The sequence below is a fragment of the Opisthocomus hoazin genome, chromosome 5, assembly GCF_030867145.1.
Source record: "Opisthocomus hoazin isolate bOpiHoa1 chromosome 5, bOpiHoa1.hap1, whole genome shotgun sequence".
In the NCBI taxonomy this organism is placed as follows: domain Eukaryota; kingdom Metazoa; phylum Chordata; class Aves; order Opisthocomiformes; family Opisthocomidae; genus Opisthocomus; species Opisthocomus hoazin.
The window spans coordinates 30,047,914-30,073,921 of NC_134418.1; the positions used below are offsets into that span (position 1 = coordinate 30,047,914).

Genomic DNA, 26,008 nt, shown 5'->3' on the forward strand with positions numbered 1-26,008 from the left:
GGCTCTGTGGAATACCACCACCCAGACCCACCCAGCGACGCTCATGACAATCAGCGTGGGTGTTCTCAAGCTCTTTTGACTGTTCGGAGGCTCCGTCTTTTCAACATACGTCTAGACAGCTGAGATAAGGAGAGACAAAGGAACCTACAACATCTTTCAAGGTGAAGGAGGAGGGGAAGACGCAACCCTCAGCCTCAGTGGATCCAGTCCCCAGGCTAAGTCTTGCAGAAGTTTGGGTTTGTATTCAGCAGGTTTGCCACCGAGTAAACATCAAATCTCTACTAGGCAGGTAGGCTTGAGCTGTCTGGATGGTTAACAGTTCTCATCCTCTTGTCAATACAACTGTGAAGAACAATTTCTTGCAATTTAAAATGTAACAGCTTAGCCAAAAGAGGCCAAGGGTAGAGTCTTCCGAGACTGCTGCAGTCTCCTATGGGACTCATCCTGATCACCGTCCTGCTTCATCACAATGCTGACACTGACAAGTCCAGTTGTTCAAATACAAACTTCTTGTCACCCCAAATGTACTGCCACTGCAATAAGGCATCTTGTCAGCACCCATCTGCCAAAAAGAGAGCACAGAGCAAAACTCTGTAGAACCACAGAATCATTAAAAATCACATCATTCCCACTTCCAAACTTGGCTATCTCCTGTGGGTTGAAAAGCAGTGTAGGCCCAGTAGCATGTAGCCAACAGGAGTAATATTTGATTTCAATAAGCTATGGCTGAATCCACAACAGACGAGAAGAATAACAACTGCTACCATGCAATTGAGGCTCCTTATGCCAGAGAGGAGACACTGAAAGGCACCTCAGGGTTTGGAGACAAAAAGCACCTACTCGAGACACAAACATCCTCCATCAAAGAACCTGAGAAACGATGAAAGAGAATCAAGAGAGAACATTTGTGAAACCTGGGGACAAAGACCTATTTGCTGAACCTGCCTCTGAAGCACGCCATGGTCAGGTTCCCACGACTCCAAGGCCAGCTGGCACCCAGGCTTGCGAGGTCTCACCATTGCTGCTTAGTTTTGGGTGGCCGGTTTGCCAGAGAACAAGCTGCTTTCATCAGGGATGCTGATAATGACTCAAAAAAATACTCAGATCTAGCAATAGCCCTGGCAATATTCGAGTATCCCTCATCAAAGGGGCATTAATCAATGCCAGCTGGAACTGCCATCGATCAACAGCCATCATTCTAGTCATGCTCCAGGCCACTTCTGCTACCATGAACAAATGCCTTCTCGTTCAGAGAAGTGGCAAACAAGTCCAGTTGTTCCTGCATCTCCACCCCATCTTCTACGGCGAGGGGACAAAATGATCAAACTCCCCCTGAGAGTTTTGTTTTACTAACTGTGCGCTCTTCTAGCACTGATTGTCTTGGCTCATTCTCTTATACAAACGCTGAGTTTAGGCATTCACAATTTATTTTCATAGTTTAGAAAACTTCATAGAACTCATTTAGGAATGCAGTTCTCATAGCAGCATTGGACTGCAGAAAGATTCAATTTAGTGGGGGATTTTTTAATTGCCTTTGCAGAACTACTGCTATTTTAAGATTTGGGATATACCTTGAGCAGATTACCTGTTTTGTGATTTGCAATCTGTTTTATGATTTGCAATGTAGCTAACAGTCATCATTACTAGCAATGCAGACTCAAGAAAAAAAGGCAGACATAATATTACATACGGTTGACTGCAAGAACTGATTTTTGTACATGCAATTAAAAAAACCTTAGTACTGTTGCATATTTTCTTCTGCATATCTCTGCATAAAACTCATGAACGTCACCTCCAACAGCATCCATCACAGTTGCCCTTTAAGATTATACAAACATCACTACAGCATTTGCTTCTACCATAGACAACCACTGTCACAAAATTGTGCTTTGCTTCGGTACCATGATTCAAAGTCCACTCAGAACAAGCTTATCTGGCAAGAAAAACTATCAACTCCCTCCCTCCTTGCTTCTGGTAGCAGAACTCCATCTACAGTATATCCCCGCTTCTGACCAAGACAGATAAAGCAGCAGAAATTTCTAGTAGGTTTGAACTATCTGAGGCAATTTTTATATGTATCCTCAGAAAAGTATGGCACTGTGGTAAAAGAAACAAATAACCTTTTTTAAATTTTAAATACATTTTGAAGTCTAGGTTGAACATGATTATTTGCCTGGCTAGGCTTTGAAGAGAAACTCCTACGCATACGCACACTGCGCATACTGATCTCAATAGCGAGATCAGACCCTTTTGAAAAGCTGAGTGTTTGCGTCCTGAACTAAAAGTTGGAAGACTTGACTTAAATCTTATTAATAATCACAGTTTCTTTGTCTTCTTCCCTATCAGGGGAACAGCAAGATAGAGGAAGATACAGAGACCTCCTCTCCTCTCTACGCAAGACGTTGCCCCGCTGGCCAAGGTCCCGCCGCAGCATGCCTCGAGCAAGCCCCGTGAGCAGCCCCAAGCAGCTCATCGGTCCCATCGGTAGCAAGGCAGGCATCCAAAGTGACTCTGCTCATAGGGCAAATCAATTGCTAGTGCAAAACAAGACAACTACCTGGAAAATGTTACTTTGGCTACGGTTATTAGCTAATTTGAATTACAGTAGAGTCCAAGGACACTGCTCAGAATTAGGGTCCTACTCCATTATACACTCACAGGAAACCTTGCCCATTTCACACAGACCTAGACTGAGGCCAAGGGTATGCTTTCTGAGCCGAGGCGCATGGTTTTCCACGAGTCCGAGAGGTCTGTGACTGCTCTGTGTCAACTGGGGTCAATACTACCCCGATTAAAAAAAATCCACAAGCAATAAGAGAGGGGTGTATGGAACATGTTCAAGACAGCCGGATTCTTTCACCGCTTTTAAGAGCTAATGAAAGCACTTACGAAAAAAGAAAAACCAGGGCTATCCTTTCATTTAAGACTAAAATGTGCAGTCACAGTCTAAAGAACTGAAACATGTTTTCATCACATTAACTAAATAAAGGTTTCTGCTTCATTAGTCTGTTGTAAACAATGGTGCTCCTTATATGCAGTCTATCTACGTTTCTCATCTTACAAACCAATTAACTGTTATATAGTACGAAACTGAATAAAATCCTAGATATTTACTCCAAAAATCAAATCCTAAGTAATTTATATCATTGTTATATGTGCTGCAACATATACACCTTTACAATTGAGTCAGAAGTGCAGGGCAAGCAAGCAAAGATGACTTGTACACAGTAAGACTACGTGACTAGCTTTAAGTCAACCCAGACCCTTTCTTCTTTGACAAGTCTGACCCTGATGTGCAACCGAGATTCTCAGTTTGAGTCAGTATGTTCTCCAACTTTCTCCTTCTGTCTTTAACTGCAAAAACTCTACCTGTGTTTTACCATACATGCCATGTCATAAACCTTAAGTAGTAAAATCTTGGCCCTTAAACTTTACCTTTCAATGTGGTTTGGATTTCAACTGAAGTAATCTTAAATTCTCAAGACACTTCTATTTAAATATTGTAGCATCTACAGAATAGACGTGTTTTCTAACCAGCAACTTTGGACACGGGATGTAAATGGTCATGACTGAAGTGGACTTGCACCCCACTACAGTGGCAGGACAAAATAATCAGCTTATCTTCCTGTTTCCTTAAAACACTGAACTTCCAAATTTCTAAGGAGTTAAAACCATGCCATTATCATCCACACACTAACAGCTAACAGAAAAGCAAAGGGCTCCTGAGAAGCTTCCACAAAGATGTCGTTTTCAAAAGCATCCAAGAATCTCAAGAACCCTGCAATTTGTTTAAAAGTTAAAATATGTACCTAGGAACCTAAAAGTCAAGGAAAAAGTCAGTATAATACTGGATCTCAAAGGGTTAAGCTGCGACTGTGATCTAAGTACATCTCAGCTGGTGACAATAAATTTTATCGCTTCTCATACTGAATTAGCCTAAAAGAATTAAGAAGAAACTAAAATAAAGCTAGAACTTTGATCAGATGTGGGTAGTCATGAAACACTGCAGATGTGAACAAACCTGCTCAAAGTAATCCCAATTAATTAGCATTTCAGCTAGGTTCTCCACATATTGAATCCACATCAATTCAAGAATCCAAACTTAGAGCAATCTGAAATTTAGAAAGGCTGCTTCTGTGCATAGAAGAAGAGGCATCTTGCAAAAAGTTCACACTGTATTCAGATTAACTGAGATACATTAATGGTGAAACACTTGCTTTCAAAACAAACCAGCCAGCTATCCACAGTGCACTGAGTTTCAGTTAAGCAAATTTACATTAGGAAAGACATTAGTTCCAGCTGCTCAGACTACGAAATCATGAACATAAGTATAATTTCAAATAAATGAGGAAAGCAAATCCCTAGATAAATTAAGGACTTTCATCATTTAAACTGGAGTTCAGTATCATTATGTATTTTTTAAGCTTCTTGTATTTCAGTTGAAGCTTCCTTGACATTCCCTTACATTCAAATGCCTCACCTGCCTTCCAGCAATGCAAGCCCCTGACTACCGTCTCCAGGATGAGGTGATACACATTTTGCGTATCATGCAAACACTCTCTTAAAGGTAAGCAGTGATGAAAATAAAAGTGACATGACTATTCATAAATGAAAAGCAGAAGCATGTCTGCTTCTACAGAAGTACGTTGTCTTCTACTAGTTTTTTGCTTCTACGTTCAAATTTTAATCTGTCTACTCTGAAGGAATGTGGATACACTGGAAAGCAGTTGGACTAATGCCACCTTGCAAAAATGAAATTGGATTTCTAGAAGAAACATATTCACAGAGAGTTTAAAAGGTTGCTTCATTTGTTCTTGCTAAGATGTCCTTAATATTGACTTTTGAGGGGGGCAAGCACAACCCACATCAGCATCCATCAATCTGATCCATCACCAAGGAGCAGAGTTTCCCCGCACACACCAGGCACGTATGAGTTTCAAAAAAACAGAACAGGGTGGTAGACACGGGAAACAAAGATACAAGTGCCAACAGACAAGACAAGACACACATTTCAAATGTATCCCGCCCCGACAAAATTAATGCAAAAAAAATCTGTACAATGTTTAATGGAAAAAGAAGTCTCAACTCCCCTTTTTTTTTTCTCCCCTTAAAGAATACCTTGGATATGCCCTCAGCTGGAGCTGCTGGGGAAGTAGCGTTAGCTGTTGTGCCAGGAAAGTGACCATCTCCCACGGCTGATGAGCAGCCTGCTACGCTAGACAGCAGCCAGGGCACGTCACCAAGCACAACAGCCGAGAAAGGCACCATGCACCGAAGATAACCAGCAAGAGATCGCTGTAGCTAATGCATCCAAACTAATTTTTGTGCACAACACATACTCTTTAAAAAGATTCACACCATCTGAGTTTCCAAATATAAATAGAAGTCAATTTTGCTATGTCATGGTTGATTTTGCTTTCTTCTTCTGCCAGAAACACGCTTAGAACAATCTGCACTGGAAGGTTTTTCCTAAGTGAGTCCCAAACCTAGTTGCATCACTTTGCCATCCTTAACTGTCAGTTATTATTCTAGCAATAATCGCAATTACGTATTTTAAGACCGATGTATCCTTCACAATGCTGCTCATAATTTACCCTCTATTTATAACCCTGAGTCTATAACGTAAACTCGCTTCTCGTAATTTCACCATTTTGCCTTACTAAGTTTCATGTTCAAATTGCTCCTCTGTGCTACAAAGAAACAAATGTGGCTCTTGGTTAACATCCTACCAGTGAGAACTAGACCAATACCGAATGAAAAGAGCCACCCTGGGATCTGCAATCCACAACACCTTCGAAAGCAATGCACAAATTGGCAAAAAGAGTTGAAATGCATCTGCTGACCTTACTCCTTTGCGATTATCAGTGTCAGAATAACAGAATTTATGCTCCTAAATCTTCTAGATATGAAGAGCCCTAGTTTTGGGTTCTAATTTGAGATTGTCCTTTTTAAAAAGAATTTGGCCTGTGCAGAAAAATATCCCTAAGCACCCTTCTGCATTGAAATCTATATTCTTCCTAATGACGAGCACTTAAACTCAGCCACAGAAGGAAAACTGCCTTCTTATTCCCTTGCCTCCAAAAGGTATACTAGCCTTTTGTGCTGCCCACACTTTCATCCCAAGCATGAACAGTTGCATCTAGTCATCAAATTACAAATTTACTTGAGTGCATGCTGAATTGGGAATTCAACCATTTCATGCTTGCACTATAAAAAAAAAATCTCATTTTGTACTTCACAAGTTCTAATCAAATACAAGTTTTGTATTATTAATTATATATATATTTACATTATTATTCTTTATAAATTGTATTTTGCAATACAATTTTTAGAGTCACTTTTGCAAAGCCTCAAGTTGATAAAGAGAAGTACTTCAGAAAATCCAAAGCTTTGGGGTGATTTCTGAAATATTTTTTTAAATTTAGCTTTCATATTGCTGCAACCTTTTAAGTTGTGTTTATATCAGGCTCAGGAAAACAATGGTCTCAGAATGCATTTAATGTAAGTAAACCAGCCCCTTGCTGATTCACGTATCTACCTCCACTCAAATTAAAAACACCCCAAAAATTTTAGAGCATTTTTAAGCAACACTGTATGCACATCTTTTCAAAAAAGACATCAGTTGAGAATTCAGAGACCTAAACTGATCACATGGAGCCCACGAAGGGGCTGCTGAAATCTAGAAGAAAAGTCTTCACAATATCCATTTTAAATGTAAACTAATACAATTGCAAGAGCGATACATACACTGGAGTGATCAAAGACATTTTCTTTAACACACTAACAGCAGAAACAAACATCCACAGAGTGCAACTAGTACAGCACGTTCTGGCTGCGAACCTGGTTCAACCAGACAAGCACGTTCAGAAAGCCACCGCTATTGGCACTGGAAAGGAAAACTGTATTTTGCACTCAGATTCAAAATCATAAGGCAAAAGCCAATCATTAGTGGAAATAATAGCTGAAAGATGTTGGTGTGGCACGCACCTTCAGTATCATCACGCAATTGCTCCACCACATCTGTCAAATCCTCCCAAGAGTCTTTGCAAACAGCAAAAAGAAAGGAAAAGAAAGAAAATGTCATGCAAGCCATGATCTAAAGGAAAGATTCAAAATCAAGGTATAAGAAAAGGATAACTGAAAGGGACATTTGCATAATACAAGACTTAATTCATAGTGGGAAGAGATTTGCAAGTCAAAAGGGTTTATTAGTCTGCACAAAGCAACACAGCAAAGCGGTTCTTTCCTCGAGAGTCAAATTAAGGTAGGCTTCTGTCAGGCTTTAGAAGCTTTGTTTCTTTCTGCATTAAGACAAGCAACGTTTTTGTAAAGCGCATCCTAAAAAGAAAAGCAAGAAATGCATTATTTTGTTTGTAAGACCAAAGCACTAAGCTTTTGATATTTATGCAACGTCAGCATTTGCTTCCATTTCCTCCAACCCAGCCCCAAAAAGAACCCCCCAAGAGGGACACACAGGACACATGAAAAGCAAGCACGTTTCAGGAAAAGGACATAGTGAGGACATTTCAGATAAGGTTAAACAGAGCTTTAACTCCATTATGACCATCACTCCAAATGACAAGTCTCACAGAGGTGATCCAATGGAGCCTGGACGTGGGCCACGGGTTTTATGTCGTCATTCTGATGATGATTCACTAAGGCCTCGGTGAGGAAAACACCTCTATCTCCTTGCCAGGAGCCTGCAGGTGGCTGACAGGCTGGGCGAGGAGGCAGGTATCCTTGGAGAGGAGCAGGCAGGACCAGGAAAACACGTTTCAGCACACCCACTAATTCCCTGGTTTCAAACCCAGAAAACAGAGCCAGATGAAGCCCCGGAGTGCCTGAACCCTGCGGGATTTTCAGCTCCCTACTTACATGCCCACTCTCCCCAGCGCTCATTTGCCATCGGTGGAAGGTCTGAAGCACAGGAAAGGCTCAGTTCCCCTTTACAGGCCAACTGTACCAAAGTTCTGAGCAAAGTACACACACTGCTGGGACCTCCTCCCTCCCACAGAGAAGCTAGCAGGAGCCTCCTCCCACCTCAGGAGCCAGTGCTGGCTAGCAAACACCATGTTCACAGTCACTGCAGTTAAAGAAGAAGAGAAAAAAAAAAAAAGGTCTGAATACCAGTACAACTAAACTCAACTGATCCTCTAAAACCTCCTACCCTGCAATACTGCTGACCAACAGCCTTCTCACCTCTCAGAACTGTTCTATTCACATAGCTGATTTTTAGCGATCAGTTTTCTTCATAAACCAGAAGTTCCCTTCTTCCCCTACTATTGCATTACTATTATAAATTATTATTATTGCACTACTGCAATACTGAGAACAGCAGAAAACCACTGTTTGTTGGGTCCGGCCCATGCACCCTGGCTGAAGTGATCAGCTGCTTGCGATTCAGCAGGGATTTCTCCTCTCCTTGTCAGGGGTGAAGAGGGAGGGAGGGAGGGACAGAATCAGGTTCACCTACCTCTGCTTCCTAGGAGCAACTGGGAACTTTGCTTGAGAAATTCCCTGCTATTGCAAGAACAAAACCCTGGTGATACTCCCCCCCCACCCCCACCCCAGCTTCCCCCATGTCCTACACTTATGGCTTTTTGGCTTTTGTTACAGGCGTTTCAGCTTTCTGGAGGTTCAGGAGACTTTTCGTAGCTCACAGCGCAGTGCTGGGCTGGCATGTCCCTGACGCTTTCCTGGACCCGAGTGCACTTGTACCTCGGAGTGCTACAAACTGGACTCTCTGACTCATGGGTCACTTTCACCCCTCTCCCCCCCCCCCTTTATTTTTAGGACTTACAATGACAACTTTAGTGTGATTGAGAAATTCAGGGTTTGTACAAAATGCTTTGCGTAACAAAACTATATAAACAAGCTAATATGGCTAGCATTTTCCAGTTGTATTTCTAGCATTTCTGAAGATGAATCACATGAGAACCTAGCTGCACACACAATGATTTATTTAGCTGCAGTTTCCACCACATGTAAAGATGAGAACCAGACTCTGATCATCCCAGAATCCCTACGTGCATACTGAGACTGAAGCCAGACATCATCACTGAATGGTCTGATATCTAGTACTGAGGGTCTGGGGTTTTTTCCTTAATCTATAGTGTAAACAGAACATCTCATCACCAAACAAAGATGTACAATTAGCTTGCTAAGGGGGAAGAGAAAATTGCCAGGCTTCGCTTGATATTTCATGTGATCTTTCTTTGATTTTGTCACTTCAAACTCCTTCCTACATGCATCATGTAGCCTCCAATTATTTAAGCTCTCTACTCCTCCAAACCTCTTTCTTTGTTCAGCTCCACACCCAAACAACACCCAAGACGTCCGACCTACTATGACAGCTGTTAACAACATCCAGTGAGGCTTATACACAGAAGAACAGGTTTTGCTTTCTCATCACTTGAAATTTTTTTTTTTTTTTTAAATCAACGTAGGAAATCACTTAACTGTCTCAGGTCAACACAGTCCCAGCAGTCCAGCACCCCACCTCGCCCAACATCTGGGCTACGGTTCACAGAAAGGTGCAGGAAACCTCACACGACTGCTCTGGCTCTGTCTGGACAATTGCTGCCCACTTCACAGTAATGGATTAAGGCGTTCTGTATTTAACTCTTCGCAAATCATTCATGTAAAGCTTACAAACAAAGTCCAGTGGAGTTACAAACACTTTCTTCTATTATATCCCCACAGGCAATAATCCTATCCTCTTTCTATCGAGAAATGCTTGCAAGAATTGCATGAATTTGTATTGACACAAAGGCACCATGGGATTTGTACAGATTTAGAGGCAAAAGCACACACGTAATTAGCACTTTCCTTCATATTTTCATTCATTTCTTCATGCACCTAACCGCAGGGTGCATATGTTACATTTCGTCTTTTACACCGTACAGTTTTCCCCACTTGCCTAAAATTTCCACTGAACAACAGTGGGGAAAAAGAACCTTCACACACATACGCAAATAAATAAATAATCACAAAGACCTGCAACTTTATAGTTTCTATGCTCCTTATCATGGTAAATCTAAGACAAACTCAATGCTTTTGACTATTACGGAAAAATATTAAAGTCTGTAACTGGTGTGTACCAAGTTTCAAAAACAGGAGGACCAAGACTTTTAAGTATTCATAAAACAATCGCCTCATTCCAACTAGATTCCTAAAAGGATTAGCATTATGGAATTTAATATCCCACTGGAATAAATACACAAGTTCTTTACAAAGGAACTGCAGTACTTGTCACTAATGTAACAAATCACTAATCATGAAAATTCCATCCATTATTTTAACAAGAAGGTTTTTCAAAGTTACTCTCCTCTCTGCTTTGCTGACATAGCAGCAGTGATCTCAACCGGTCTGATGACAAGTGAAAGTACAGCAGCAGCACGGGATTCAGTTTGGGCTGAATTACCCAGTTTGGCACTGGGGTTTCTTGCCTTACAGCCTTCGCAAAGCCATTTCGGCTGCCATGGAGCAGTGCAAGTTTATACATTCTTACTATCAACCACAAAGTCTTTCAAATCCAATGTCAAATAAGGTTTACCAAGACATTTTATCCTTTGCTAACAATTTAAAAAATAATAATACAAAACCACCTTGATGAGCAGGGATACTAATGTGTATGAAGAAGCAGCTTCTCTGTGTTACAACTTTGCTCCCACTACTAAGAATGCTTAAAAAGAGGTGGTGGTTAATGAATAGTGAATGATCACATGTAGCAAGAACACACTTTCCCTTGTAACTTTATCATCCTGAATTTGCTCATATCTTCACTTTTGGTTTAGTATTTCTCACAGATGTACGCAATACCTAACAGTTACATTGAAATTTGGAACAACTTGTGCAGGAATAAGGGATATTGCCAGCAGACACACTTTCTCATGCAAATAAAAGCTTTGAAAAATAAACCCTGGGAGAATGTACCAGCATAAAAATTATTTCATGCTGCTATTAAACAGAAAGAGGGATGCTTCTTTTTTTTTCTTTCTTTTTTTTTTTTTTTTAAATATTGAAGTTATTAGCCTAAAATAGGGTTGGGACTAGAAACCTTTATAGACATTCCAAACTACCACTGTATCCCCACCCAGCTGTGCACTGCAATACAATGCTCCTACACCTCCTGGCAGCCCCCAACACGGTTGTGAAAAAGTCCAAATCCAAAAGCGATGCTGCTAAGAATTGGGTTGCCACACTACTACACAGTGTCGAGAAAACATGCTACAGGCAAAAGCTGAGTACATGAAGGTGAAGTCAAGATTGCGGTTTCTTACATTGTGGGTAGGACAGGGATAAAAACAGAATCAGATTCACGTCGTGGGGCTTTTGTCTCATGAGCAGAAACCAGCAAAAGTTCCCAAATACACAGCAGAAGTATCCCTGTGATATCTGAAATAAACCTAAAAAAGCACCAAACGTGCTCTTTAATAAACGCTCAGAAATTCCCATAGTCCAGAGCTACGCAAAACCCTACATATTCCCTTCAAACTGCTGATACCAAATGCATTCATTAAGAAATAACATGCAATAACATTATCACCTCAAACACAGCATCTTAGCCTATACTGGGATACCACCCATAAGCAGCCTCCCGTGATGTGCAGTAGGCCTAGCAGCAGAGCTGCAAGATCCCAGCACACAGAGCTTCCTACGCCATCCATTTTCTGTCCACGTCCTCTTTACTTTTATTAGTAAGTACTTTGTGAGTGCAACTAGGAGGATGGAACGCTCCAAACATCTTAGATAGCTACGGCATTTTCTCATGTGTAAAGGCAGACACTCAGAACACAGCAATGAATCCACACATGCTTTTTATAGTTGCCAAGCCTGATATGAGAATCAAGTTCCTCCAAAGACAGACTAAATAGGTCAGGATTCGGCTGATTTTAAGTACTGAAGTTCTCAGCAAATGCGTAAGGAGAAGCTGAGAAGTCAGTAAAATAACAAAAAAAACCCCCAACCAGCACCAATTTTGGGAAGTGAAAACTGAGCTTGATAACAGCAAGTACTCGGAAATGGTAAAATGTCAGTTATGCTGCCTTGGCTGCTATGCAAGGTTTGGCACAAATCTGTTACTTTTTTGTACAGATGCTTACAGAAAACATTAACTATGCTGAAGAACCATAAACTAACAAAAACGTGACAAGACCAGGGTCCCCATGTTCTGTTCACTGATAAGGAAAGGGGTTATTTTTTAAGCTTGCCTGCAACGGCAGTCAAGAGAAATGCTAAACACATCAGCAACTTAATGCCAGTACCAGGAAAGACAACTAGATCGGGTTCAGCCAACACACTGGTGTTAAGCCTCCTCTGCTCCTGCCTGGTCATTTGTCATGATTGACAAAGATTCTGAGGAAAGAAAAACAAACAACCAACACATTTAAAACAAGACCTACAAAAGTGCTGACGAGTCAGTCAGGACTGAAGAACAAGCACAGGAATCAGGATGATGATCAAGTGAACTGAATCAAACCAAACCAAACCGCAAACCAAGATGCCAAGCAACAAGGGTGGCTTTCTCCTGAACTCCTTTTTTTGCTTAACATCTTTCTTTGATCCAAGCTGGGGTGCATTAGGAGGAGTGTGGCCAGCAGGTCGAGGGAGGTTCTCCTTCCCCCTCTACTCTGCCCTAGTGAGGCCTCATCTGGAGTACTGTGTCCAGTTCTGGGCTCCCCACTTCAAGAAAGATGAAGAGCTACTGGAGAGAGTCCAGCGGAGGGCTACGAGGATGGTGAGGGGACTGGAGCATCTCCCCTACGAGGAGAGGCTGAGGGAGCTGGGCTTGTTCAGCCTGAAGAAGAGAAGGCTGCGAGGGGACCTAATAAATGCTTATAAATATCTGAAGGGTGGGTGTCAGGAGGATGGGGCCAAGCTCTTTTCAGTGGTGCCCAGTGACAGGACAAGGGGCAACGGGCACAAATTGAAGCACAGGAAGTTCCATCTGAACATGAGGAAGAACTTCTTCCCTCTGAGGGTGACGGAGCACTGGAACAGGCTGCCCAGGGAGGTTGTGGAGTCTCCTTCTCTGGAGATATTCAAGACCCGCCTGGACAAGGTCCTCTACAGCCTGCTGTAGGTGATCCTGCTTCGGCAGGAGGGTTAGACTAGATGACCCACAGAGGTCTCTTCCAACCCCTACCATTCTGTGAAGCCCTAATATTCAAAGAGCTCCAGGAACTCCTTCCTCCAGCAAGAAGTGACCACTTGTCCGGGCCTCACGTCCATGCCCTAGTCAGAGTGCCAGGCGCTTCGGCAGCACTTCTCTCATTCAAAGGCACTTTCCAGCTTAACTACAAGTGAAATTCTACAGCGACCATCAGTATAACCATAACTGATAGCTTCCCTATCAGTTATGCTTCATTATGCCCTAAAAAGTACTGTCCGTGTTCTAGAGAGGGATGCTAATAGAACAAATGCTGACGCACGTGTTCTTTAGAAGGTTAATTATAGGATTATTTGTCTGATTTTAACTTCTAGTCTGCTGCTCTGATCACTTGCTCTTCTCTTTTGGGCCAAAGCATCCCACAACACAAGGGAAAGTTGGCAGAGCTTACTGAGAAATACTGAAGATGTATGACAAATTGCATTCACGTCATCTTTTTTTTTTCTTTAAGGCTAGCACATTCTCCTTCATTGTATGGACAAATACTATTTTTATCATGAAACGGAAACCTATAGTCACATTATTATATTTATTTAAATTGCATTACCTCATATTTGTTGCCTAAAGAATGATAAATAATACATTTAATGAGAAAAAATGGAAGTGGTCAAGAAAGAAAAATAAGTAGGTGCAGTTAATATCATCAGACGTATGTAATGAATTTTTTCAGACTGTATTTGCAAAACAGGTGGATCACCCAAGTGTCAACAAAGAAAAGGGACTAGCAAAGACAGTTTCACCATCATGTTCAAACACTTTGTCATTCAAAAATCAAGGAAGCAACCAGACAGCTTGCAGCCTAGATTACCAGGAACAACCCGCTCAGAACTTACAAAGCAGCTTATGAAAAAACATATTTTAAAACCCACTACATAAAAATCCCATTTCTAAATATATACTTATACAGAGAGATCCTTGCACAAAGAACTAAAAACAAGTCCATTCATTTCACGCTGCAGCTTCTGTCTGGGAAAGCTGTTTTCGAAACAGGAAGGTTGGAGTAATGGATACTAAAACCACCCAACAGACACAGATTCTCCTGGGCAAGCACTGCTGTACCAACCCGCGCCCCCTCACAAAGTCCCAGTGCTCCTTCTAGAGCAGGAGAACAAAACGGAGACCACGGAGTGCTATGGTACTGCTGCTGCCTTGGAGAGCCTCTGCTCTTCCGTCGCCTACAGCTGTACTTTGCTGACACCGCTGACCTTGCTGCTATCTGCTCCCTGCAGACAATAGTTAATTTTATCTATTTCCTCTGACCACACCACACACATCCACTCAATTCCCGCGCTGCCATCCCGCACCTACCTTCTTTGTTCTCTCAGTTCATGCACTTACCCAGCATCCAACTGCCCAGAACTGCTTTATCTCGCATTACAGCACCAACAGCTTGTGCTTTCATTATAAATTGTGACAACTAATTGCAGTATTTTTAGTGTAAAACTGTTACGAGTTTTTGTTTTTTTAAAGGCCACTGTCATCACTCTTGTTTTAACACACGCTACTGCTCACTTGGCAGCAGGGTCACAGACTGACATGAGCATTTTTCCTACGCCATGGACATTTTGACCTAAGTTCAGGCTTGCACTGAGCTAACAGAAATAGCAAAGATCTGCAGCAAACTGGAAATAGATAAAAAGGAAGGAAAAAAAACATACAGGGGATTCAGGAATTCCAAGCTCACTCTCCATTACATGTATGGGACATATAAAGAGCAAACATAAATCACACACATTAATGGTGTAAATCTACCCTAAGTTTTATTCCTGTCTCCACGTGATTACCATCAGGCATTTCTGTACGTTGCAACTGTGGGGAGTTCCATGAAATCTTTCTCCACAACCAGCCTCTTTCCAGAGAGAAACACATGCGTAGCTGTTACTGGAAATTTCTCATTTTATTTTGGCACTTCATACTTTGCACAAAGCAAAGAAAAAACAAAACCCTGCTTTTGGGGGGGTTTCCATCTTTCACTTCCCATCTTGGCTGACACCCAAATGTCCAACTTTTCTCATTCATTTCCCTCCCTTCCCGGCTCGTGATGGGATTCAGTGTAAATACAGTCTGCAGGATGTCTGCTCCGTCCCCGGGGAGATGACCATCTTTCTCATGCTACTTTTCAGTACCTGCTGTCTGGATTACATCACCTAACCGCTATTCAAAAGGCTGATGACCATGAACGCAATGTAATTCATTTCTCTTGCATATTACTGACTTCACATTTGTTCTACTAAATCCGGACTCTAACTCCTTCAAACCTTTGAACTGTTCAGGGGTTTCTGCCACCTTGCATATTTTAAGAGGTGCTTTTCTAACAAAAGAGCAACCTCACGCAGTTTCTGTCAACACATGAAAGGTCCCTCCTACTCTCAGGACAGTATTTACAGATTTGTTTTGTAACAGGAAAGGCACAATCCATGGAGCAATTTCACCTCTCCCAACAGTCTGCTTTTCCTATACCACACTGCCTGAGAAAACCTAAACCCAAGTAACAGTTACCAAAGTTTCTTCCTGCATGTGCTTTGTTCTCTGCAGACCAACAGGGCTTTATACCAGGACAGTTCCCCAGTAGCACAGCCCAGCACGGCAGATGAGCCCTCGGGTCACACGGTTCCCTCACAACTGAACGGCTTTGTAGCCCTTCCACAAAAATCAGGAGATTCTCACCCCCTCCATGCAAATTTAAGTGCCAAGAAGGCTGCCAATTTCCAGAACAAAAATATAACTAATAAGCTCGTGCTGTTTCCTTAAACTGTTTTGAAGTGTTGTAAAGAAACATGGAAAAATACTTGAACAGAAAATGGAAAGAAAAGGTAGACTCTGAAGGATGATCCAATGAACAGTGCAATGGATTAATGAGCAAGAGGTATTTGAGCACCAAGAAGAGCATTTGGTTTTTCTGATGAGCTGTACAAGTTCTACTCAGGTCATGTTACACAAGTGTGTGTCTGAAACTAAAACTTTTAAAATTACTGGTCAAAAAAGAAGAAAAAAATCTGACCTTAGCTACCAAAAATTATACTACAGAACAGATGATTTCATCTTTGCATGTTGTAAACATACTACTCTAACTCCCTATTTTAGTGCAAACAGGATTTAAAAAAAAGGGGATACTGTAATTGTTGGCAGTTGCAAGTAAATTCAGATCATACAGTTATCACGTCTATTCCTTCTGTTTTCAATTACAAGTTGATCCCATAAGGATTAAAATGTCCATAGCTCTAACACGAAGCTCCTCATAAAGATGACTGATAATTCAAAGTAGAAATTTAACGTCTAGCAAAACCATGCAAAGCCATTTTGGATTTCATGACTTCTCCCAAAAGTTGAGATCAGCGTTTAGTCAGTATACACATGCACTCTTGAACGTGCAACAGAAATACAGTCAAGGTGTTTTTCACACCTCAGTCCCTAAAGATGCCTCAATGATCATCATACACATTGCAAACAAACAAGAGCTTAATAGCCGCTAGTGTCACATTTCGTGATGCCTGCATAGCACAGTGAAGTTCCGACTACCTAATTAAGAACCACTGTTTGTTTAAAAAAAAACACCCTATTTTTCCAAGCCAAGCAGTTTTAAAGTAAATCCAAAAAGCAAATCCAGCTTATTTTCATATGCACAGAATTATTCCAAACAGTTGAAAATGAAAATTAATTGCTTTTATTGTTAAATTGAGCATCCATATTACATGCTATATTGAACACACATAGTTGCAAGAAACTCAGTAACTGTACTAATGCATCTACCCTTCTGCTATAGGCTTAAATTTAATGGAACTAAACTTAAGTTTTGCTCAGAGTTACACTCAGAAACTCCAGCTCTGTGGCAGGAACTGAATTACTCCAAATTTACACTGTTTCAGACCAGAATCCACCACCTTTGGCTTAAGAAGTAGCAGAACTGGGCTTGGTTTTACTAGAAACCACCACCAGAGGATGCCTGTTGGTTTTAAACCTCAATAAGACTGATTACCACTACGCCCTTACATTACAAGCTCCCTCCCTGTCCCTTGGCTTCTATCACAAGGTTGGCCTCCAGTGGGATTATGCCGGGGAAGGCGAGGGCAAACAGACTCCCGAGGAAAGGGCTGGCAGCAGGTCTGGCCTCAGAAACAACAAGCACCAGCTGCAGTTTCTGCCCCTTTGCTTGGGGAGCCTGCGGAGCACAATCAGAAAGCACAGCAACCTGCCTCTACCTCCCCCTAACACCTCAATTCTAAGATCTGGCACCATTACAACACTTCTGATGCCACTCTCTCACTGGAATTAAAACTCAGTGTTCCAGTGAGGGCTATCAAACCAGAGCAAATAAGAATCACTTACTTTAGCCTCCTCTTGTATGTTTAAACTGTACTACTTAAGTAATCTGCTTTTAAAAAATCAACAAAAAAGAGAAATAATAAAACTAACCACTATTAACAAACTACTTCCATGGCAAAGAAAAAAAAAGGTACTGCAGCTTCTTGTTTATCTGCAATTCGGTGTTCTCAGATTTAACTTTTTTGCCCTACCTTTGGTATAGCTACAAGAAAAAAAAAGCATCTTTAAAAACAGCAAAGTGTAAACTAACACCATTAGCCAGTTATATGAAGCAAAGCTTGAAGGTGCAAGGCCTGTAAGAGAACTCAGCTGAAAAAGCTGGGAACCCAGCAGGCGAGGAGCTAGGGACCGCCAGTCTCCTGTATAATTTAACAACTGAGTCATCACAGGGTGTCACATGAGAGCAGACCAGCAGAAGTGTACGGCAGTCAGAATTCTCGAGACCAAAATCTTATTTTCCCCATCACATTTTAAAGCTTCTCCATCCTGCTTGCTGTTCTGTTCTTGACCCTTTGTCTTCTCTTCTTACTTCCTCACTGCCCAGAACTGCTCTCTTCCTCCTCTCGCTATGACACCATCAGCTGGCTGGCAGTTCTGGGATGCAAGGATGGGTGCGGACACCTACGACGCAAGGCTCGGAGCACAGCTTCTGCTCATCCTCAGCACGACGCGTGCACGGCGAGGAGGAAGGCAGAATGGCTGCTTGTGGGCTGGGGGCATAGCAGATCACAGAGTGAAGAGAGGCCAGAGGCAAAAAACTCTCAGGAAGCAGCAAGAGCTGAAGGACAGCAACTGGAGGCTTCAAATCCTTATTTCAACAGGCTGTTGGATATGCTACCTCAATATACTATTTTTCACTTGTCTTGATTTGTAAGGAAAAAAATGCAACCTTTTGTTATGCCTTTGGCAGAACTCTAGAGCCTTTTTTTTTTCCTTCTTCATAATCCCTACCTTTCTACATCAGTTTTACGGAGCTACTGCAAGACACACCAGCCTCAGGTCCTAGGTCTCCTGCTTGTCCTCTCAGACAAGCACTTGGTGCCTGCAACCCCTCTCATCCCGTCCCCACACTGAGGACACAGCAGCAGTGCTGATGCAGTAGCACCAGTTCGAACACTAGGGATTAAGCCGTGTCAGCTTTTCTATTATGAACACTTTTCCCTGACCTTATACCTCTGTCAAAAATTCGACTTGGGCCCAAAGCCCCCACCCCTGCAATATCACCAGTCTTTCTGCCTCCCAACAAGCAACCCGAATTTATGAATATATAAACATCTCCATAAGGGTTGGTATGATACAGTTCTTTTTCTTTTAAACTCATTTCTGACATGCAAATTAAATAAAATGGCAATGAAATGAGCAAATACTATTTTCTAACCCTTTCTGGTACTTGCAAGAGAGTAACTATAATTACAGCTTTAAAAACAATTATTTTTCTAGTTTTGGGGAAGGGTTAGTGTCTGAATTGTTTAGACAGGCAGGCAAGAGTGCAAGCTGTACACTGTAAGGCCACGTTATCTGTATATTTCAGAAAGGCGACCAGAAAAGCTCTGTTACAGACACTGGATTCATCCAAGCCTACGTTCCCCATGAGTCTGCTCACAGCAAGAAGCCGAACAGAGAGGAATGAGACACATACAAAAATAAGGATCTAAAGAAACGACTCACAGTGTGACTGAAACATTTTCCAGGCTATACTATGAGAAGAGCCCTAGATTGCTTGGAAGGTCATTTACTAACTCCAACATGACAAGTCAAACGAGTAGTTACGAAAGAAAGAGATAGAGAGAATATGTAGAAATCAATCCACCTACACTAGAAAGCACTGTTAAAAAAGCCAAAACACTGAAGTCCAAAAACATGCAAGTAAGGTCTGAATAAGCCTGTGCCACATACAGAAACATGGGAATCGGAAGGCAGCTGGATTGCTGCACCCTTGGCTCACCCTGAACTCACTGCTCTGGTTTTGCTTTCCTGAGCTTGCAGCACCTCTCTGAAACCGTGGGACAGCTTGACAGGGAGCGCTAGTCTCAGTTTGTGAAACCTCTGTCTAGTATCCCACTGCGTGACTAAGTATTTGGCATGCAAATCCAAACCCAAAGGGCTGCTACCACTGAAAGCAGCTGTCAAATGGAAATTAAATTATCACCTGGGAATTAATTTTAAAGCTCAAATCCTCACCACAATTTAAGTTGCCTCATCCAGCAAGACAACAATGTAGTGAGACTTTACCGACTTCACAAGCCAGCATCAAACGGGTCAAGCGAGACTGCTTGGTGGAGTCGCACACTTTAGTAGTTACCAGAAAAGGGTCAGGTGTGAAAAGGTGGAGGCCCCTCGCTGTAAAACTGAAGATGCTCGGCATCCAGCAAGAGACACTCAGAACCTGGCAATGTTGGTGACCATGGGAGCACTGGCTACTGTGCAGCATTCCTGCAGAAATTCATCCTATCTCCTTCTCCCCCACTTCCCCTCCCCCCCCCCATCAGTGAAGCAATGTGTCGATGTCCTCTTGTGGTTTTAGTACTCAGAAAGCTTTCAGTCCTCATTTTACGTGACCTGGTATTAAACTGTTGTCATCAGCAACCCACATCACAAATCCTTTTTCAAGAAAAAAGCAAGATGTGTTATACCTCCACTTTTCAGGCTTCCAAGCCATTATAAACAACAGCACGCTCCACAGAAGCGAGCTGGAAGACATGTGATGGTATTATCACCTGACAATAGGCATAACAGTGTAATCACTTGGGGCTTTCCAAAAATTACGCACTGACCGTATGCAGACACACGTCTGTGTTTTGCCAGTATGCTCCACTTGTAAAAGCTAACAGAGCTATAAGCCCCGTTTTTAAGTGTAAAATCATGACTAAATGTATCACTGAGCACACATTGTGGTTATCTTCCTTCCCGAGACGTATAAACCTGATCTTTCCAGATAAATCTTAGAAAATAATAACAGTTAAGCACAAATCTATCTCAAACGGGTGGATTATAAAAGATACAATAAATTCTAAGGGCAATCTGAAGTACCAGTTTGGCTTTCTAGTATGTCAAAGTGCGTCCAGGTTCTCCAGGCAGGATAAGAGCATCTCATCCCGGAGACACCCCCTCCCAACTCGTGCAGCGGTTCTAACAATGCGACGGCTGCAGGGATCCCGAGGCAGGGTACCGGACCGTACCTTCGTGGGTAGGCTCTGGGTCGGGTGTCAGCGAGATGTCGTCCAGCTCGCGCAAGCAGAGCCATTCTCCATCCATCGACACTCGGAATTTGCAAAGATAGATGGTCTCCATGGCAGCCTGAGTGATCTTGTCTGTAGTGGGGGTTGGCATGTCGCTTTGAGGCGTCAGAGCAGACATGATGACTCAGCTGGTACAACAACGGGGGTGGGGGGGGGAAAATAAGAACTAAAAAGAAAAGCTTTCTGAAGAAGAAAATAAGAAATACCTTGCTATTCAAGGACAGATATGCTCAGGATCGCACAGGCTGCTCTGGCCTTTTCATATATAAAGCAAGGTAAAAATACTGCTCCTTCACGCTCGTCTCTTCCTCCCTCCTTTCCACCAACCGTCGTCGTCTTCAGCTATGCTAGAGGCTATTGATCCTAAGCAACCACAGAAAACCTGGCTTCTGCATCAAAGACAGGAGGTTAAAAAAAAAAGGTAAAAAAAAAAAAAATAAAAAAAAAGCAGAAGGAGGAAAAAGCCCGGTTTCCTTCGATGATTACCCAAGCAAAAACAAAGGAAGAGTGTAGAGACAGATATCCCGGTCTGCTGAAATCCAACTGCGGGAGCCTTCCTTCCCAGATAAGCCAGGGCAGCGAGTGCCGATAGGATTGGTTGTGCGCAGTAAGCAGGGTGTTGACCAAAATGGCTGACTAATGAACTGAAAATTCAGGCTCATGTGACCAGCTGCTCCAAGCGTAGGGCAAGCAATTCCCAGGATGCTTCCTAGACGCTGCTGATGCAGGGACGGCAATCAGGCTCCCATCACCCACAGCACCTCCTTGTCAGGCTGCGCTCGTCGATTTGTGAGCAAGCACAACGCACCAGGCAGATTTCTCATCGGTTGCCCCCATACTACAAAGGAGCGCAGACTGGCAGCGCGAGGAATACAAAGACACATTTGTATTCCTTTCACACGCCTGGATGTCACCACATGAATTAAATAAGCACCTTTGTTTTCACAGTAGGTGTGCAAGTCGCAGTTTACATTTTATTCGCTGTGCAACATTCTCAAAGGGTAACTTTGAGTTAAAATTTCCCACATAAAGATCTGGCTCTAAGCACTTCAGTGATCGAGGATTAAGCCCTTTTCTGAAGGCACGTGCACACGTTAGAATAATGAGGGACAACGCCACAAACGTACACAGCTAGGGGACTCAATCTTACACTTTAAAAACCTTATCTGAAAAGGAGTACAGCTCAGGTGAGGCTGATGAAGAAGTATTACCTCTCAGCAGGCAGAGAAACAGGCTCTCAGTCTCTCAAGAACAAGATGACCGCGCTGCGTTGCCCTGTCCCTTCCCGGCCAGCTGCATCTCCTCCGTGTCTCCGACCCACGCAGCCTCACCTCTAAGGGACAAGAGGTCCCAGGTCAACAGACGCCCTTCTTACTCTGGAGGTCACTGTTTAACCAGGGGACAGGACACAGTACCACCACCCACTTCAACTACGATAAGAGGCAACAATGAATTAGCTTATCTTACTTCATTCCTGTGTGCTTCCAGAATATTTGCAGCAAGCAGACATGCAGCACCCACCAGAAACAGACGCCTGGTGCCCCCCACCATGCAAATTTGGAGAAGGCTGACTGTCCACCCAAACAGTGTATTGAGGGAACATGTGAATGATCAATGCATGGGACCTTAATTATTCTCCGTACTTTTTCTTCCCTAAAGGAATACTCAAAAGGATGTGCGTCTGTTTCTTAGGGATGCGAAATAGAAAAACTGATTACTTGACACAAAATCCAGCATGCCAATGCAAATAGCTTTTGGCAAAAAAAGCACCTACTATGTAAAAACCTCATAAAAGTGGAAAAAGGGGGTTAAGTGCTGTTATTTCTAACAGGCAAGAGGAAGCAGTTGCTTTCACTGAAAACCTCCTGCTTGGTGCGTAACATTTTGACTCAGCAGCTCTTCCCCCCATTAGACTAAAACAAAGAGCCACGCAGCGTATTATTTGTGATGTGAAGGAGAATTATTTCACAGACGACAACAGCAACTATTGTTCCTTCTCCCTAAGAAAGAATGGGGTTTGTAAACCGTGCTGACAGCATTTTAATTCATCGGATATTTATACGTTCTTTCAGCAATGACAACCTCTAGTTTGAGCATTCACATTGCACCATGCTTAAAACCAGTGAAAGTCGCCATATACAAACAGCTACAGGAGAACAGCCGCTCACTTCCCTCTTGCTAACCTTTTGAAAGGGTCTAAACAAACAGCAAATAATCAAAATAAACTCTTTAGAATCAACAAAGTACCATAAGCTGTTGTGCAAGCTATTATACAACATATCTAATTATCAGACAGTTTAATTTTTTTGTTTTGAAGCAATTAGAAATACAGAGAGCATTACGTGTAACCCTGCAGCTCCCATTTCACAACATAGGTGTTCAACCGAATTCAGTGTTGGCAAGTGACCCACAAACAGGATCACAGCGGAGGTCTGTTTAAAAATTAAGTAACTGTTCAACTTCCATTGGTTTTCTTTTATGCCATTTGCTGCTTCTTAACACGAAGAAATAAAAGGAGCCAGTCTGCCCCATCCAGCTCAACTGTACTTTCAGGCTCCTTTCTGAAATATTCCTGCTGCAAATATTCCATAGGGATATTTAAAGTACTTGAAAAATGTTTTTCAGCTTTGATCAATCTAAGTTTATTAGTACGTTTTGCCCAAAACAAAGCTTTGGACACAACATACCACCTAACAGATTTTGAACAATTGCCACCTTAAAAGAAACTGAGCTTCTTCACCTCTGCAAAAGTGTACCTTTTACTCCCCCAAGAAACAAAAATGATATTAAGTATGCATATGCTTAGAAACTCGGATGAGCTGCGTTTGATTTTTTTAAAAAACAACAAGTTCAGAACTTCTTTTTCAAGCTGATTTGTTTTTTCTTGCAGAGTTTTGATACAGGTATTTGAAGACCTAATAACTCTTCAACTGTCCAGAGGAGGCTGTAATTTCCAGGTTCGAGAACATGGCTGCATTTACACCTACAATACAGAAATAGAGAACCTGCCTTCCCAATACAGCTTTCAGAGTAAGCTAAGCCAAGTAGCAAAAGCATAAAAAAAGCGGGTAATGTCCATATGTCAGCTATGGTAATGTGGGAAAATAAAAACTCTACCCAGAAAAGGAAAACAAAAAAAAGCCCCAAAAAACCCCAGACATGGCCTGTCCTATGACTTACTGACCTGCGAGCCTTTTATCACCACCTCGAGAACAACAAGACAATCCTTCCCCCACCCCTATCCTGTGCCTCAAAATTATAAAGCAACAAAGCATCTTATAAAGAAACAAAACAAAGGAATCAAATGTTTTTATTTTCACAAAGCCTTCAATAAAACTACCATGCAACTCAAGACCAACTGAAAAAGCTCCATCGGGGTTCATTAAGTGGTCAATGGACAGAAGAAAACCATGCGTAGGTACAAATGAAGAGGAGGTTATTAACGAAGAACCACTTTCTCAATCTCAAACGAGTCAGACAGCCTTGACTGGTCTTACAAAACGCTCATATTAGCCACACTTCGACAAAAGCGGACAGAGGCTTTGGCTGGATGACAAAACCAGCCAGTTTTTTTGCAGACACACTTTCAAGATAAAAGAAGTAGGAACTGACTGCGTTGGAATTTTCAGACTAACCTGAAAGCTGAGCACTCCATCAGCCACTAATATTTGAAAACTCAGTGGGAAGTATTTTTAGTTTCAAAAGCTGAATAAATTAGAATAATCTAAGCAATAAAACCGAAACAAACTCCCAAACCACTTCTGGGCTCCATGGGCCGCCTTCAGGTGTACTTTTACTTCCAGTGCCAGCGAGCCTGGCCTGCGAGCAAGCCGAGTTTCAGTCAGCAGGAGAAAACTTTCCCCGATCACTCTGCAGAGACTGCAAAGCAGCTGTACAGCACAATGGCAAAGCTGGCAGCTGAGGTTATTGCTTCAGATGACTGCACTGCCTCTGGTTATTTAAAATCGCAGGAGACCACAGAACCATAAAGAAAAGCCACCAATACTACACAAACGGGCACCACTGCCGAAGGTAACTGATCGTAACAGCTCAGATGCACCGCTGAGCTCTAAAACAGCTGCTCGGAGCATCTGAGAGAGACTACGATGCCAGAGGTAACTCCATGCAATCAGGATAAAAATGATTTAGGAACACAAGCCTTTATATCGCAGTCTAAGACAAGCATGAATCACGAGCAGGTTCTTGCACGTTTTTCTAAAGCCTGTAACTGTCAGTGGCTGCTGCATCAGGATAGGCAGCCCAACAGTCTGCTCCAGAAAGGCAGCTCCCACGTTTCCAGGTGAGACAATGCCGATCTTCCTATTTCCATGCCAGATACGGGAAAACCTCTTCCCAGCAAACTCACGAACGTGACTTTTGCTCTCACGCCCTCTCTTTCTTTCCCTTCGGCTTCAACTCCCCATCAACATGCTGTCTAACTACCCGCTCGTCCTCTCAGTAGCTGTCCTGGTTGTGATGATTAGCAAGACAGCATCAGGGCTCTGGCCAGCTCAAAAGCCAATGGAGCTGCTATTCCACAAAGCACACAGTCACCCTCTTCCAACGGCCTCTTCTCCAGGCAATCTCTTAGGTGGAATGTAATCTAAAAACATAAAAGCTAGTAGCAAAGGATCTATGTTGCAAAGTCTGTTTCTGACTCTTCCGCCAGCACAGATATGCACACTACCTCAAATCACAGTGGCACTTTGAACCCTGCATGCCAAAAACACAAGCGGACAAAACAAAGTTTAACAACCCGAAAAACAGCGACACAATTTCTTAATTACTGGATTAAGCGACAAACTGTTTTTTGTCTACCTACTGTGAAATACAGAGAGATAATTTAAGGATTCGAGGAACTCCCATTACTGAGGGTACAATTAAAAAAGGGGACAGAAAAGTCAACTGGAAGTTATCATGATACCTGGTAGGCTTTCAGTGGGAGCAAGGAACGGTGTATGGTGTTTTTTGTTCGGTTTGAGGTTTTTTTGATTTTTTTTTTTTTAAGACAGCATAATCAAGTTGCTTTTACTGTATTTAAAAAGTCTTCTAAGACTTTACTGCAGCTCAGCATGTTTAAGTAAATCTTAAGTAAATCTTCTTGTTCCTTCTGCCTGTCTGGAACCATCTGTATCAAGCAAGCAGATGCTGCTGGCATGAAAAGCTTTTGCAGTCTCCTTCCCTTAGCAGTTCTCGCCTTCACCTGATGTTTGGACTCATCTCTCTTACCTTGTAAATAAGAAAACTTGGATAAGGTGGAGAAAGATTAGTTGAA

General features: G+C 42.3%; 1 protein-coding gene across 9 annotated transcripts in view; it reads right to left on the bottom strand.

The window, feature by feature from the left end:
- Window positions 1-26,008, bottom strand: part of RUFY3 (RUN and FYVE domain containing 3) — a 56,994-nt gene that overhangs the window by 27,736 nt on the left and 3,250 nt on the right. Inside the window, exons 1-2 of one of the 9 annotated variants that reach the window (XM_075420789.1) lie at window positions 20,674-21,543; window positions 6,988-7,041 (exon numbers count right to left, since the gene is read on the bottom strand). The exons of 3 other annotated variants lie outside the window; for them this stretch is intronic. In XM_075420789.1, the coding sequence (XP_075276904.1) occupies window positions 6,988-7,041; window positions 20,674-20,851 (232 nt within the window). In that variant the 5' untranslated portion in view covers window positions 20,852-21,543. Of the gene's footprint in view, window positions 1-6,987; window positions 7,042-7,875; window positions 7,940-20,673; window positions 21,544-26,008 lie in introns of those variants that run through there. 5 more of the 9 variants (XM_075420793.1, XM_075420797.1, XM_075420791.1 and 2 more) reach the window with 5 other exon arrangements.